The 15,335-nt window shown below is 39.3% G+C and overlaps 1 protein-coding gene across 2 annotated transcripts in view; it reads left to right on the top strand.

Annotated features, from left to right (window-relative positions):
* DCAF5 (DDB1 and CUL4 associated factor 5) overlaps positions 1-15,335 on the top strand; it is a 70,445-nt gene that overhangs the window by 7,048 nt on the left and 48,062 nt on the right. For both annotated transcript variants that reach the window (XM_084520026.1, XM_084520027.1), the window contains exons 2-5: positions 3,393-3,536; positions 7,423-7,459; positions 8,859-8,998; positions 13,259-13,388. In XM_084520026.1, coding sequence (XP_084376152.1) covers positions 3,393-3,536; positions 7,423-7,459; positions 8,859-8,998; positions 13,259-13,388 — 451 coding nt within the window. The remainder of the gene's footprint in view (positions 1-3,392; positions 3,537-7,422; positions 7,460-8,858; positions 8,999-13,258; positions 13,389-15,335) is intronic.

The raw sequence follows: 15,335 nt of genomic DNA, 5'->3' as shown, positions 1-15,335 counted from the left end.
AGCAGTGCTGGGATATACCTGAAAGTGACTGCAGCCACCATTCTACACTTGTCAGTGGATTGCATTAGGATTTTGTGTAGCTCAAGATTTTACAATAGCGCTGTTTTGAAAATTGATGTTAATGCTTTTCAGGTACCTCTTGCACCTCCACATGACTTTCTTTGCAGAAATCTGAAACAAAAACACTTAAACTCTGAAACTTTCTGAAAGGTAGTTTCAGACTGGGAGCTCATGAGCTCAGCAATGACAAACTGAAGCCCTGGTGGCTCAGGTGCCTTCAGCTGAGGCCATCCATGCAGGTTTCTCAGTGTAGGAAGCCTGGTGCTGGTGTTGTGTGCGCTGTACCAGGTAGCCACGCACAGGTGGTCTCTCAGGGGGAGTGTTGCAGAGGTGTCACAGTTTATGCAGCAGGTCCGGTGCTTCCTGAAAGTGCTGAGTGCTTCTGCTTCATGCGCTGCAGAGCTGGTGAACGTGCACAGTAAGTCCACCATGAACAGAAAGCATCCAAAATGTTCTGCATTCGCTGACCAGCCATACAGGACAAACGCTGTAGGCCTGAAGTTTGCTGTACTTCTCAGGCTTGTATCTTATATTGGCTGGATAACGTGCATGCATGTTGTGTCTGAGGAATCGTAGTTCCTTTCTACACAGCCATCTCCTTCCGTGTCTTCAAGTTTTCTTTGCAGTTTCCCTGTATACCTGTGTCTCCCTGTATACCCATCCCTATATCTGTGTGCTCCCTTCCTTCCCTTCTTTGTATTCTGACGATTTTTTGATTCTGGTGGAGCTGGCCTTAAATCAAAGTGTTTCTGGGATAGCTGGATTGGAGGCAGAAGGGAACACGCTTCTAACCCAGTTAACATTTTCATTTTATTAAGCTTTTTTGTCTTACTGGGGCACAAGGGGAATGAAACTGAGGCATGAAACAGAGGTGTAGACATTCTCAAAGACAAGCGTGTGCAAGACAATCTGGAGATGGAGAAGGACAGAATGGCATGTACATGGAGAGCATGTAAGCTCCTGAGCTGTGAAACATGCACCACTGCAAAGGCAATGCTGTTTGCAGACTGCTGGGCAATAGTGAGGCTTTTTTTGTACCAAAGTGGCATGGAGATCGATGTCAGGGAGCAGAGATTCATTAGGAACAGTTAGGAGGCATAGAAAACAGGCACTAAGAAATAGGAACTTTTTAAAAAATAAAAAAAAAAAAGTTGTGGCAACTTTTCACAACAGTAAAGGCCTTTCTGCATGGGCTTCAATTTCTCCGTCTCCTGCTGTGCTTTGTGCTGGAAACTACAGGGCTCTCGTCTCTGATCTTCATTGTTCTTGTTTGTGCCTGGACCAGGTGGGTAGTAACAGTGAATGAGGATTTGCTGTTGAAATGAAACCCTTAGCTAGCAGTGGTGTCAGGTAGGAGGATGTGTACACTTAAAGCAGTGTTTTTGCAAATTGGCTTGCTATGGTAACAATTAATAACGCTGTGTTAATAATATGTTTTGCTCTGAAATGGCTTTTGCAGAAGTCTTGAAAGACAGCCGATGCGGTGTGGTAGGAGCAATGCGGTGTTCACCAACCTCAAGCGTCTGCTAAATCATGTGCCAGGGAGTGATAACGTTAAGACCTGGCTGTTGACAGCTTCAGAAAGCGATCCCTTTAAGTGTGACGATCACTTCTTTATTTTAGTGTGACTAGAGTGGTCATCTATTTCACCAGTTGTCTGTTTCAGTGTCCCCTTACTACTCCTCTGTAATCACTAGGGATAATAGGAACTTTCTTTGCTTTTTCTGGACAGAAAGGAATCCAAACTCCTACCAGATCAGTTAACCATAAGTGCTGAGTTCTTCTGGAGCTGTCACGTTTGACTCTTGTTCTCAGTAGTTATCAAATTCATTGCAAATCTCCTTATCCCGCATTAGTTGTTTGCTCTGTAAAGTACAATATCAGAAAGAGGAACACACATTAATAATTTCACGGAGCATGGATAAGAGTGACGCAGACCTGTGCTGTCTATCAAAGTGATTGGGATAAAATCTCTTAAGAGACTTAAAGGCTGAGAGACCATTAACTTAAGGGATGTTGGACATAACTCAGTTCCATGGGCAAACTTCCTGATAGCATCGTATTATGTGAAAATTGTAAAGAAATCCGATTAACAGTAACAATGCATTCCACTTGTGCATTTACCTCTTCTTGAAGGAAAACAGAGTAATTAATTTCAGTTTCCTTTTGTCTCCGTTTCATGATTTTTCCTGCAGGGTAGGAGCTCAGGAGGCACAGGTTGTGCTTTTGATTGTGCAAAGAAGCAATAAAATGTTTTAACTGAAATGAGCAGGTTTCTAGTGGCACTTCTGACTTGCGGAGCCATTGTCTTGCATTTGTTACTAAAGATGGATAACAACATTTTGATTTTCAGTTGAAAAAGCTTTATTTGAATTTCACAAGGCGTCCAAATTTGATGTTGAGAGCACTACCAAATACAACAGAATCTTGGAAAAAAAAAAAACAAAGATTTTTGGAAAAGGTTGAAAGATTTTTCTCCCTTCCTGGCAAACTGTTGTTTAATGCAATTAAAGCATGAACATGGTCTAATATTTCTTTTATTCCTGACTCTTCACCATATAGAGAAGGAGGCACTTAAATATATTTGTGCACAGAGTTTTGAACTGAGAACTACAACTAGGCAAACTATTACCAAAAAAAAAAAAATACAGAAAACTATAATACGAGAGACATTTGAACTTCTTTTCTGCAGTTATCCTCTTTGTCAGGAGGTTCACCTCAGAAATATCTGCCTTAACCTTTACAGATCTAGAAGCATGACATAACTGTCTATACTGAAGCATTCAGGAGTCTTCAGCAATGTCTTTCTGTCCCCATACCTCAGTCCTGTAACTAACCTGTGCTATGAACAGGCGTTGCAAAGACTGATAGTGGAGATACGGTTGTTGTTGGGGGGGGAAGGTTCTTGTTTCACGAACAGTATAAGCAATGGTGTAAACAGGGATTTGGTTGGAAGTATTCTTGCCAACATGCATATGTTACTTTGGCATGTCATTCATTTACAGCTTGCTACAGAACTTTATGTGCCAGCAAAATTCTGAGTCTGCAGGTTGCTATAGGTTGTCAGTACATATTGGCAGAATAGCAGGTTTTTGTTCCAAACTCTTCCTGCTGATTTCTCTGCTATCGTTAATATTAATTGAATACCTGACTGCATGGCATATTTATGTAAATACTTGTCTAAGTGTCCAACCCATTGCGAGGTACAACAATCTTGATGCTAATTTTTTGTTTTGGTTTGTTGTTTGAGTAGCTGCAGAATGAAATAATTTGGTTATCATCGATTTACACATGACTCCAGCAGTAACTCAAGTTTCCTTTCTCTCCTCTAGGAGGCGATGACCGCCGCGTCTTACTGTGGCATATGGAAGAAGCCATCCACTCACGAGTCAAACCAGTTCAGCTGAAAGGGGAACATCACTCCAATATCTTTTGCCTGGCTTTCAACAGTGGCAATACGAAGGTGTTCTCTGGAGGTAAGGAAGAGCAGCCTGATTCACAGGAGTCTGAGCTGTGATTGCCTTAGAGTAGAAGCCATGAGTGAGATCCTACCCCATATGAAAGGTCTTTTCCATAATCCCCTATGTACCTAGAAGCTGACCTTAATCGGCACATGAAGGTTCTTTTGGAACAGGGAATTCTTTAGCAAGCACACCATATTCAATCTCATCATGCTTCTCTTTTTTCCAAATCCTGATGTAAGGGCATTGTGTCACAAACTATCGTGAGAATCCTCGGTGCAGTCCTGCCCCTACTTGCGCTACAGACTGTGGAACGTCATCTGTGTCGTTCCCTCCTAGCTGCGCTGCATCCTGTCTGGCACTCTAGTTTGATATTTGAAAACCTCTGCTGCTACTAACCAATTTTAATGCACTCTTAGATGGCTAATGAAGGACTATTGCCATCTATTGGTGGGTCACTTTTTCCTCAGATCTCATTTCAGTCCTCAATAGGTGTCTGCCCCTTACAACTGTTGGCACATCAGGCTCAAATTGTCCTTGATATTCTTTATCTTTTTGTATATAAATCCACATTTTAACAGGAAGATTAATTTAGTCTTAAAACTAATACAAATAAACTGGACATGTACTTGTTCTGAACCTAAATCCCTAGAATTTATGTTCATTTTGCCTCTCATTGCTTGATTTTGAAGTGTTGACATAGGAAGGAGAATTGAATTGAGAGGAGAAAGGAAGCTTACAAGACTGTTGAAATGCAGTCGTTGTCCTTTTCTGCTATACTTTATTTCTATGTCTGATCTGATTATCAGAAGGATAGGGATTTGTATCTTTCATCAGTATGTCAGTTAACACACAGCTAGATTTATTGTAGAGTATTATGAGACCACTTGGTCAGAGCCCTTCACTGCTTCTTTGTTACTGAGATTTGTGAACTGCAAATCAATGCTGTGAATTGGTTCTAAGGACATGGGAATGGTGGAAACTTCCCATGCTTTAATGCTGGATTAAAACCATAATGTCCCTTGGGGTGGGGGAAAGACAGCAAAGCTTAAGATAGTGTCAAATTTCAAGGTTGAAATGATTCAGATATACTAAAAGATGATGTGGAGAAAAAACAAGAATGTTGAATACTGATGTCTGTCTTCTGATTCTTGAGACTGCTGTTTATTTTATGAGAGACAGCAATCCACACTGTCTACAGAATGGATGTTTCTCTTTGAGGCCTGTAGTTATTCCAGTGGAATTTTGGGCTGAAGTCTGTTTTGCTTTAGCTTGAATTTAGACAAATGGAAGCTCACATGAATATTCAAGGGCTGAACTGACAGATTAACTGTGCTAAATCTTGCTGGAGCAGCTGTGATGGTACTTGCCACTTCCAACTCAACCCTCTGTCCATTGGGCCATGCTGTCAGAGGCTACAGTTATCACAGGAAGAGCAGCAGAATTTTTTTTCTGTACCTTGCCACTGCAGTTAACACCTGCAGTTAGAGATTTGTATTGATGATTATAGTGTATTTTTGCTAAGATGCCAGGCTCGATGAGCTGTGACAGCTGATGCACAAACTGGCCATGCTTATCTCTTTCTCCTCCTCTGGTCCACATACGTGCTGTGCCTCTGCCAGAAATTATTTCCATTGGAGGAGTCAGGAACTTATTCATCTGCTCCACCAAGATTCACAGAGCTCATCTGCTGGGGCTGTGAGGCTGACTCTTGGATCCTATGTAAAAAGTCACTTTGCTGCATGGCCTAGATGTACCATCTGTTATCTCTCTTCCAGTAAAATGGGGCTAACTATATTTAATCACTCAACAACATTCTTGGAGATCCTCAGAAGGTCTGAAAGAAGTGCGGGTCCTAAGATCTGTTGATTTCCCCTCTGTTCAATAAATTCAGTTGGAGTTGCATTCAAAACATGGAAGTTGAAATACTGTAATTTTTAAGTTTTTAGGTTTTAAGTGTAGAAACTAGCATAAGAGGCACAGAACTTCATTTGTTCTGTAAACAAAACTACCATCAGCTAATGACTTAGGGTTTGAGGACGTTTCTGTCAAGCATGTCTTAATAGCAGAGAAGATTTTCCAATTCAGTATAAATTAAATTCCATCCAAGTAATTTCAAACCTCCTTGATGTCAAAGAGTGCGTGTGTAACATGCACCACACAGAGCCAATCCTAACATGGAAGGTAGGAACTGAGTGGATAGTGGTTTGCATGTGATCCTGGGAAGGGGGGAGAAATCTGAAGATACCAAGGAAGTTTCCATCCCTGAAGAATACCAGGGTGAAGGGTGAATCCTTACCAGAAGCAACTGAGCAGTTTGTGGTTAAGCTTTGTCACTACCTTCTCCTTCCACGCACAAAGCACAGAGAAGCAGTGGCTATTCCATGCCCCCCTTTCTTTTCTTTCTTTTTTTCCCATTTTGGAACTTGTAATGGAAGGGGAGGTTGATCCTGTGATGGCTGGAGGCCTGAAGCCAGGCAGCTAGAATGATTCTCCTGTCCGTGCTGTATGGACAGCGAGGCACAGTGATTCCTGCTCCTCACCTTCCTGCCACTGAAGGGGAATTTCATCACTGGAGAGACTAGGCTACATTTTTCATGGGTGAAATACATAGGCACTAGTGTAGTTTTACTAGGTATAAACATAGCCTGTAATGTATAATGGACAGCTTCCATTGCAATTAATGATCAAAGGACACTTACACATAAGTGACTCGTTTATTGTGCCATGGAAAAGATGAGCTACTGCAGTCATCTAAGGCTGGCACAATTTAACTGAGAGCCTATGCGAAGAGCAAGTGGATGTAGAAAATCTCACACTTCGTTAGTAAAAGAGAAACTTTCTTATATTTCTTCTGTTGGGACAAACAAATCGAAATGCACACAGGATAAATGGAAACTGAGTCATATGAACAGTTAAAACTCATAGCAGAAGAAATTTTGCTCCTTATAAACATCTGGCTTTGGTGTACACTGGAAAAGCTTCACAGCTTGACACCACAACTACAAAGTTATACTGAGCACAAAAATATGACTTTGGGTTTTCTGCTTATTTTCTTCTGAATGAAATATGAATCTGTCTCCTTAAATATTTCTAACCAGGAGGTGCCAAATTAGGTAAATTTATATTTTTGGTTTCTTCACTGACTATTTATTCTGTTGCTATAACTTGAAAAACTCTGAAGAAGACAGTGGAATTACTTGGTAGCTGTGATCCTCTTTGACTGCATACATGTGGTTAGTTGCCGTTGTAGTCAATGGTTGTGATCAAAGAAAACTGACAGGATTGTCTGAGTACTTGGTTTGGGTTTTGTTAATACAGAAGAAATTGCATTTTCACTGTCACGTTTGTACCTTCTCAATAGTTGCAAAACTCTGAAGGCTGACAGCATGAACTGGCATCGTTTGGCACGCGAGCCCAATGCGTTTTGCTTGCGGCACCCTTTTTTTTTTTTTAATCCTCCATTATCTTCTTAGGAAGCATCTCTGAACAGGAAGAAAGATGCATGCATGTGAGAGTCAGAAGTGTTCTGCTGCTTTGTAGTATATTCTTCTCTTTACTGCTAGTGTCCCAAAACTCCAGCTCAAACTGACCAGGGCATGATCAATAACACAGTTCAGTAGAAGTTATCTGTTGACCAGTAGAAGGTGGAATGGATTGGTGCATTTGGAAATGTCACATGGAACATTTCACAAAGCTGAGCACAGTGCTGATCGCCTGGCAACAGTGCTGGTCTTTTCTGTTTTCAATTGTGTTTTCAAAATAGAAATTTTAAATTAAAAAAATACATATATACATATATACATATATATGTTTTTATTTTTCTGCTCTAATGTGTTTTTTTTTTGTTGTTTTTTAACCACTGGAACACGATGTTAAATGCCAATATTTTTCTTTATAGGCAACGATGAGCAAGTTATACTCCATGATGTTGAAAGGTAAATACACAGTTTGTGTTTCCACTGCTTCGTGAACTCTCTTAATACCAACTCATTGGAGGCAATTTTGTTTTAACTTAATGGTCTGGGAGAAGAGAACAGTCTGATTTAATCCTGAAACATGTTTTTTATTTATCTAAACTCATATCTGGAATGAAGTATTCCCCATCACCCCATTTATTTATTTTTTAAAGTACTTGGTTTCTGCATCATTTTGATCTTGGGAACGAGAGGGATTATTAAATACATATGCTCTCCTGCAGGCAGCATATTAGGTTTTGGAAAGATTCAGAGCCAGATTATTGTGGCACTTACAGGCTCTATTTTGTGTGGGATTTTTGTTTGTGTGGGATTATTTTTTTTTCCCAAAACACTCACATAGGTGTATTTAAGATATTTAGGTGGCCAAGCGCCAGTTACCTTTTAAAACTTTGGCTCACAGCTTCTTGATTCTCCATGCTGATGTGAAGCATATTTATTTTACAACTTTTTTTTAAAACCAAACCTGCAAAATAGTTGAGAGTTGGGCTTTGATTAACCAAGATTAGGCTGTTACTCAAAATCTAATTAATATAGTAGTGGTAATATATTTGATTGGAGCTCTCTAGATAGCATACCATGTCTTTTTTGCTTCTTACGTTTGAAGTAGAAAATTTAAATGTAAAATTTTGGTCTGTACTTTTACAGATTTAAGCAAGGACAGTTTATTTCTGCAGGGGAATTTAAATATTATTTAAAGGGTTTTACCAAAGGAATATAACAATATTAAAATCTCTGTCTTAATATTTCAACTTTGGGGCTCTCCATGCCACTCTTTCTGCCTAATTAAGGTGACCTAAAAGGTTGGGAAAAGTGGGGTGGGTGATTTATTTTTTTATTTTCTTTTTTCTCTTTTGTAGCTGTGCCGTGTCTGAGGGCTAGACACTTAGGGGACTTTCTTTATTTTGTTTTCTTTTGCTGCTTTTTCTACATGGGGGAGGGGAGGGGGGGAGAAATTGTAGTTCTGGTTTGTCCTTGAGAACCAAGAAAACCTAAAATATAGCCAGATGGAGTGTTGCTCTTGGATGTGCTTCAACTGAACTTAAAGAAGCCTGTATTAATGAATCTACATATATCTTGTTTTCAGACTAAGTACTATAACTTGGTCTGCAGGTCCCCAGACCTCTTTTCCTTTCCAATCACCTCCTCCCAAGTGTAACTGTAGAATGGCATCTTGGTCACTATACATGTGGTTGGTGGTGGTGTGGGTTTTTTTGTTTTATTCCAATTAAATGCAAGGGGCTTGTTAGAAAGATACGATAACTTTGTCATTAATATTACCACATAGATAAAGCTGTAGATATTTGCTTTTTAAAACAGTAGCAAAAGAAGGAATGATAATAGTGTGTCTTTCTTCCAGCACTGAGACGTTGGATGTGTTTGCCCATGAAGATGCAGTATATGGCCTTTCAGTGAGCCCAGTAAATGATAACATCTTTGCCAGTTCATCAGATGATGGCCGTGTTCTTATCTGGGACATCCGAGAATCTTCCCATGGAGGTAAGATCTCCAGATGGAAAGATCATTATTTTAGGAAGAATTTGGGATATGGGCAAGCCAAGGAATGCAAAAGCTATGTTTATCTGGACAATCAAAATGAGGAATGTTGGAGAAGGGTGAAAATGATGGATAATTCTTACGGACTGTAATAGGCAAGCCCTGATCTTTACCGTTCTGTGTTACTGTCTTGAATGGCTTCATAAAGTACCTGCATATAGCCCCGGGTAGCATAGAACCTGGTATGGAATTGGTTTTAACTTGAGTTAAAGAAACAATGGAGGACACATTTCTTCAATAAAAACGTTTTGCTAAACTTTAAACCAATTAGGAATGTGGATTAGATGTTTCTTTTAAAACACTGTTTTTGTATATACCCTGAGATAAAAGTTTGTTTGGAAGTTTAGGAAGCTATTTTGATTGAAAAAACTTTCCAAAGTGAACTATGTATTTCCCTGTGACACTGGTAATTGTTCTTATGCATAATGTTTTCTGTTTCTCTTGTGAAGTGTGGACTCGAAATGAGAGAGCAAAATCAATTTATCTGACTGGGAAAAAAAAGATTTCTTGCATTTATATGGAAACCTAGATCCCTTATGAGATAACAGGGAAGACGCTAAATTATTACTTCAATCTTTGTTTTCTAAATCGAAACACTTGCAATCTGGGTGGCTGTGGGTTTTTTTGTTGTTGTCATTGTTTTTCTCCTGGAGAATTTCAATTTAGAACTGTACTTACATTTCGGAGAGGAATACTTCAGTAACTAAATTTTAATCTAGAAGTACGTCAGGAATACTTCAGTAAATTAAGTTATGCATTCACCCCATCCTAAAGAACACAAAATTGATAACTTAAAACTGAGCAGTCTGCATGAGTACTGAATGTGGTTCCCTTCCATCATAGCTGAAATGAAGTTGCATCTCTTTTGTAAGCTGATTAAATGCAATTGCATCACTTCGTAGGTTCTGTTGTTTTTACAGTAAAGTTGTTTGTGGCAATTTGTACACATGCATTAATGGGTCAAAGTTGCAGTTTAACTGAATTAGCTTTTTTAGCTGAAACAACACATAACTTCTAGTCTTTTAGCAATCTTTTAGCCCTTACGACACTAGTGGCTCCTATTGAACGAGCATGACCAGAACTAGGTCTGTCTTGATGACCCCCACCCCAGAATACTCAGAGTGGGTTGCTTATTGATGCCTTCCTACATCAGGCATGTTGCCTTTGTATAAATAAAAATTAAATCTAATAGCACTGCATTCGATTTTCAGTAGTCTTAAGTCTTACTGTGAATTTTGATTCTCTTGTGCAGTTGTGGTATCCTTTATCTCTGTCCCATCTGGTAATTTTATTAAAATATTAAAACATGCCAAAAAAACAGCGAACACGTTCAGTGTAGGTGTGAAACTGACTTTAATAAAAACGTCCGTAACGTCTCTTCTCTGGATCAGTCCTTGAGAAACTCATTACTGACGTTACTCTTGCTCAGAAGTCCCTTACTAGTACAGGGAACTATTGTCTTCCCGCCAGCCAGTTTCTTGCCTACCATGCAACTTCCAACTCCCTTTGCTAATCCCAGCTGCCTGTAGCTAAACTTTATACCGTGCCACATCTGAAATTAGTCCTGATTAGTTCTGCCACATTTCCCCTGAATAATAAGTTCACTACTTTTATCAAGGACAGAGATCAAATTAATCTGATGTGATGATTCTATCTTTAGTAAATCCAAGTCTCATTTCATCCCTGTTTTTCTGTTTTCATAATATCCAAGTGATTAGACCAGACACTGAATAAATATGACTTCCAAATTAGAAATGGCAAAATGTTCACTTATGGCCTTTTCCTGAACTCTGCACCGTAAAGATCTCTGTTAGGAGAGCTACCTTTGGTGACTGGATGTCAACAGGTGGTGGAAATGGTCACTGCTTAAATGCATCCGTATGAACTTGTTCAGTATCCTAAGATGATGTCCAATCTTATCAAAGCTTCTAAAATTGTATAAAAAGATGCAATTAAACCTTGGTACTGCCTTACTAAGTCTTTGAATGAGAAGTCTGCACCAGTGAAAATAGGATGAAGAAGGTTTAGCTGTGGTACGTGTGGGGTTCTTTGGAGTAGTGTCATAGGTTCCCTGAATTTTAAACAAAGAGCTTTTGTACACTTACTTAGGATAGGAGCCCCAGGTCAGCATTTAGAGGTGAGCCCTGCCAGTATTTCCTACAGGAAGATGCCTGTCACTGGGGTAATCTCCTTGTCTGCAGTGGTGTTGTCATGGGAATGCACGCTGTGCATGCCAGTGTGAGTGTAGTTAGTTACACTGGCTAATACGTTAGGATCTTGCAAATAAGCTCCTGGTTCAAAATAGCGCATTACGTCCATCCCTGTGTTCCTCTGCTGAGTGACGTAAGCAGTAGCTTTTATAAACCTGCATTTAATTTATGGAAGAGACTCTGTTGAACTTTCCTTTGAGAAGCATTTTTGTCCCCTGGTATTTAAGAGCTACAATTGCGAAATGAGCATAAAGAATAGTAACAAAAGTAAGCCCCCTATTTTTCATTAGTGACTTTGTGCCCCATTAGTTTGGCTGCTGTAATCAGTCTTTAATTTGACAGACTGAAAGGCAACTTTCAAAATCTTAGAAGAACACTGTGATTCCGGGATGTGTATAATACAGGTGTGAAGGAAGACACCAGTAATTAGTGACAATGACTTCACTAAGCAAGCATGCACAAATTTAAAGTTCAGTTTAAAATAACCAAACCAACTCATTTATTTGGCAATCGCGTTGCTTCAGTCTCTACTCAGCTAATACGTGCCATTGCTTTCCAGTGGGGGCTGCCATTTTAGCAACATGTCAGCAGGGATCCAATTTGGTGATGCTAATGTAGGTCGGTGTTGATATTAAACCTTATTTGGAACTGCTATAAAACCAACAGCCATCTCTTGAAGTCTTTGAGCAGGCTGGCAGAACAAAAGTTTGCTCCTGTTCTTCCCCTCACCTCTACCTCCTATGATAATTAATAGCACCAGGGAGCTTCAGCTGTGGTCTGAGACCATTGTTTTGATGTCTGCTAAATGAATACTGAAAAGAAATGTCCCTGCCTTAAGCTTGTAATAAAGCAAGGGGAGGAAACAGATGGGGGCAGGACAGGTACGTATTAATTCTGTCTCAGTTGTTTGATAGGCAGTAGTTTCAGGTGTTGTGAATTTGGGAGTACTGTATGTCTTAATGAGGGATATGAGGAAAGAAAATGAAGAATGCAAGGCTAAAGGTGCCTGCACACAGTGTCCCAAACAAGGGCAGCAGCAGTCTCCCAGACACGTGAGCAATGCGGTAGTTGCATCAGTGAATGGTGAAGTCTGGCATAATCTTGTTTCCTAGTTGCATGACAGAATGGCAGCGTGCCACAAAACATACACACCAGAGACTTCGGCTGTGCCTAAAGCCATAAAGCTAGCAGAAAGAGAGAGAAGGATGACAAAGTGAAGGCTCTTTCCCATTCTTCATGGAGGCAACGTTGTGATGGAATGAATAGGGCAGGGTAGCAGGCCAAGCACAGCCTTGCTTGTCTCATCCTAATCAAGATGAGAGGAAGAGAGCCTGGATGAGCATGTTTGTTTTTTAACTGTGTGTATGAATAGCAAAAGGTAACTGCTAATGTTTTTATATAAGAGAAGCCCCCTTTCTTGCATACTTACACAGTTGCTGAATAACACTTTTAAGAGGCTTTGTTTTCCCCAGGGATGGTAGATTGCTTTTAGAGCTGAGTTCCATACAAGCTTCTCTCACTCTATGTAACAATATTCTCCAGTGTAAGCAGTCACTGCTACATTTACAATTCGGATGATCATCAGTGGCTGTGGAGGCTTCAGACGTGGTCTTTGCTAGTAAGCCTTCAGAAGTCCTCCCTGTGGCCCTTCTTAGATGACCATATGGTCATGAACCATGAGAAAAGTCAAATATTTAATCTTTGCAAGTGCCTAGTTTCATACTCTGACAACCTTCCATAAGCAAAATGAAGTCTTGAAATCCAGTTTCTGTCCTTTTCCATATTTAGACAAAGTTAACGTACGTCTGGGTGGGTTCTAAAACTTCAGGTTTTTATATTGCTTTGGATGTGTCAGCTCTAGAAACGGTTTGAACATGTCTCCGTATCTTCAAATCTTGTTATGCTGTTTCCATATTAAGCTGCCAAACTCATTGCATCAAACAGTTGTACGCTTTGTTTGTTCTTATGTCTGAAATCACAACTTTTTCAACAGAGCCCTTCTGCTTGGCACACTACCCATCAGCCTTTCACAGTGTGATGTTTAATCCGGTAGAGCCCAGATTGCTGGCTACAGCCAACTCTAAGGAAGGTGTGGGACTCTGGGATATTCGTAAACCTCAGAGGTAAGATCTGTCTCTCCTGGTCTTAGGCTGTGTGATTTCTCTCTTGAGAAGTGATGGCATGCCACTCCTTTTAAGTCAGAGCATGCAATGGGAAGAGAAGATGCAGAATCAAGTTAACAGCAATGTTAGTAATGCTGAATTAAATTATTTTGCATAATTGCCCTTCTTTACACATACTATCTAATTTGATTCAAAGTGGGGCTAGATTTTTCCAATGTTAAGGTAAGTGACATTGTGAAAGTCTGCTTGGCCTCACCACTGCAGGATGAACACAGATGCCTTGATGTTGTCAAGATCTCATCATTACATGTAGCATCTTTCTACTAAAACTGGAAAAAAACATGGTGGGGGCACCACCCCTTTTACAGTTTTTTATTTTTTTTTTCTACCCAGCTTAGTTTTCAGTGGCTGGTCAAGTCTGCTTTTTACTCAGCATTTTATGACTCCCTAGATGGAGAGTCAGCTTGGCTAAATGATGTGCCTCCATGAGTGCATAGGTTTTTAAACAAATTGACAACTTAAGAGATAAGTTTGCAGTATGGAGTGCTACTAACTGGACTGGGTTCTAAAATGGGCTTATGCAATGCCAGATACCAGAATTTTAAATGAATGAGAGGTTAAGCTTCTGTTGGAGGTTTTTCTTTTCTTTTTTTTTTTTGTCTTTAAATTTTTGAAAACAATTTCCTTTTTTCTTCATAACTATCAGAAAAAAAGTTGAACATTTAGAGAAAATGTTTATCCATTTTATCTCCAGCTTTTGTTTCCACATTTCCAGTTATAAATGGAAACAGAATAATTACAAAGGAAGTGAAAAGAGGAGGAAAGAGATAGTAGTTGTTTTATGATATAGTAGCCTCAGTTATTTAAAATCGTCCATAACATACACTCCCTTTATCAACAAATTTCTCAGAATATCGAGAAGATGCATATCACTAAAAATACTTCTTGGCTTTGTATTGTACAGACAGAAAAAACAATATCATTTGGAGTTAATTATAACTGGTTGAAAAAAAAAATCAAAATGTTTAAACATCCCCTATAATAGCAACCAAATTAGAATTTCAAGGGGGCTTATTATTCTTAAGTAGTAAACATTATTGGTTTGAATTGCCTTTTGCTTTTAAATTTGAATTGGTATTTGCTTGCTGATGCTCATGGCTCTAGAAGTCTCTCATATTTGTAAATGTTGTCAGAGCCCTTGTTGGCAGCTGTTGTAAATTCTGCTATTGCATTTAGGATTGAATAAAATAAACTGGAAGGGAGTTAGAAGATAGCCTAGACACTTTCCTCTTATCCCTGTCAAACCCTTTGTATAGGTCTTAGCTTTCTGACAGCAAACTGTTCATCACTCCCTGGAGAGAGGGAGAGAAATTCAAGTTGTTAGGTTTATTTCTTTCTTAAAACAAAACAAAAGTTTCTTGTTTGTTTCCATAAAGTTTCTATCATTTTAATTTGCATTCATGCTGGTTTTTTCCTTATGAACTAATATGCATAAACTTGGTGTCCTCTTTACAAGGTAGCTAGCTTTGTACTGTTCCTGCAGGATTTATTTATTTATTTTTTTTTTTCTGCTTGTGCCTCAACTTTGTGATTTAAGAACTTTCACAGGTTAAGGTTGCTCTCATTTTGAAGGGGAGTTATGCCAAAACACTTTCCTTCACGCATTTGCTCTCAGAGTACAAACATAGATAGGATTATGTTGGAATAGTGCTATAGCTTATATTTAATAGAAATTATACACAGATGCAAAATTTAGGTGAAGCCTTTCATTTGGGCAGCAAAGTGAAATGGAATGATACGTGTGACTGGAAAGGTTAAAGGGAATGGAGAGAGGAAGTACCTATTTCAAAGGATGCAAGTATTGCCTCTGATAAATGCAGAAGCAGATCACCAGAGAAAGGAATTCTCCCACAAATTGTAATAGCTGCTTTCTGATACTTTTGTTAT

The sequence above is a fragment of the Aythya ferina genome, assembly GCF_964211825.1.
Source record: "Aythya ferina genome assembly, chromosome: 5".
NCBI lineage: Eukaryota > Metazoa > Chordata > Aves > Anseriformes > Anatidae > Aythya > Aythya ferina.
This window is presented reverse-complemented; position numbering and strand designations above follow the sequence as displayed.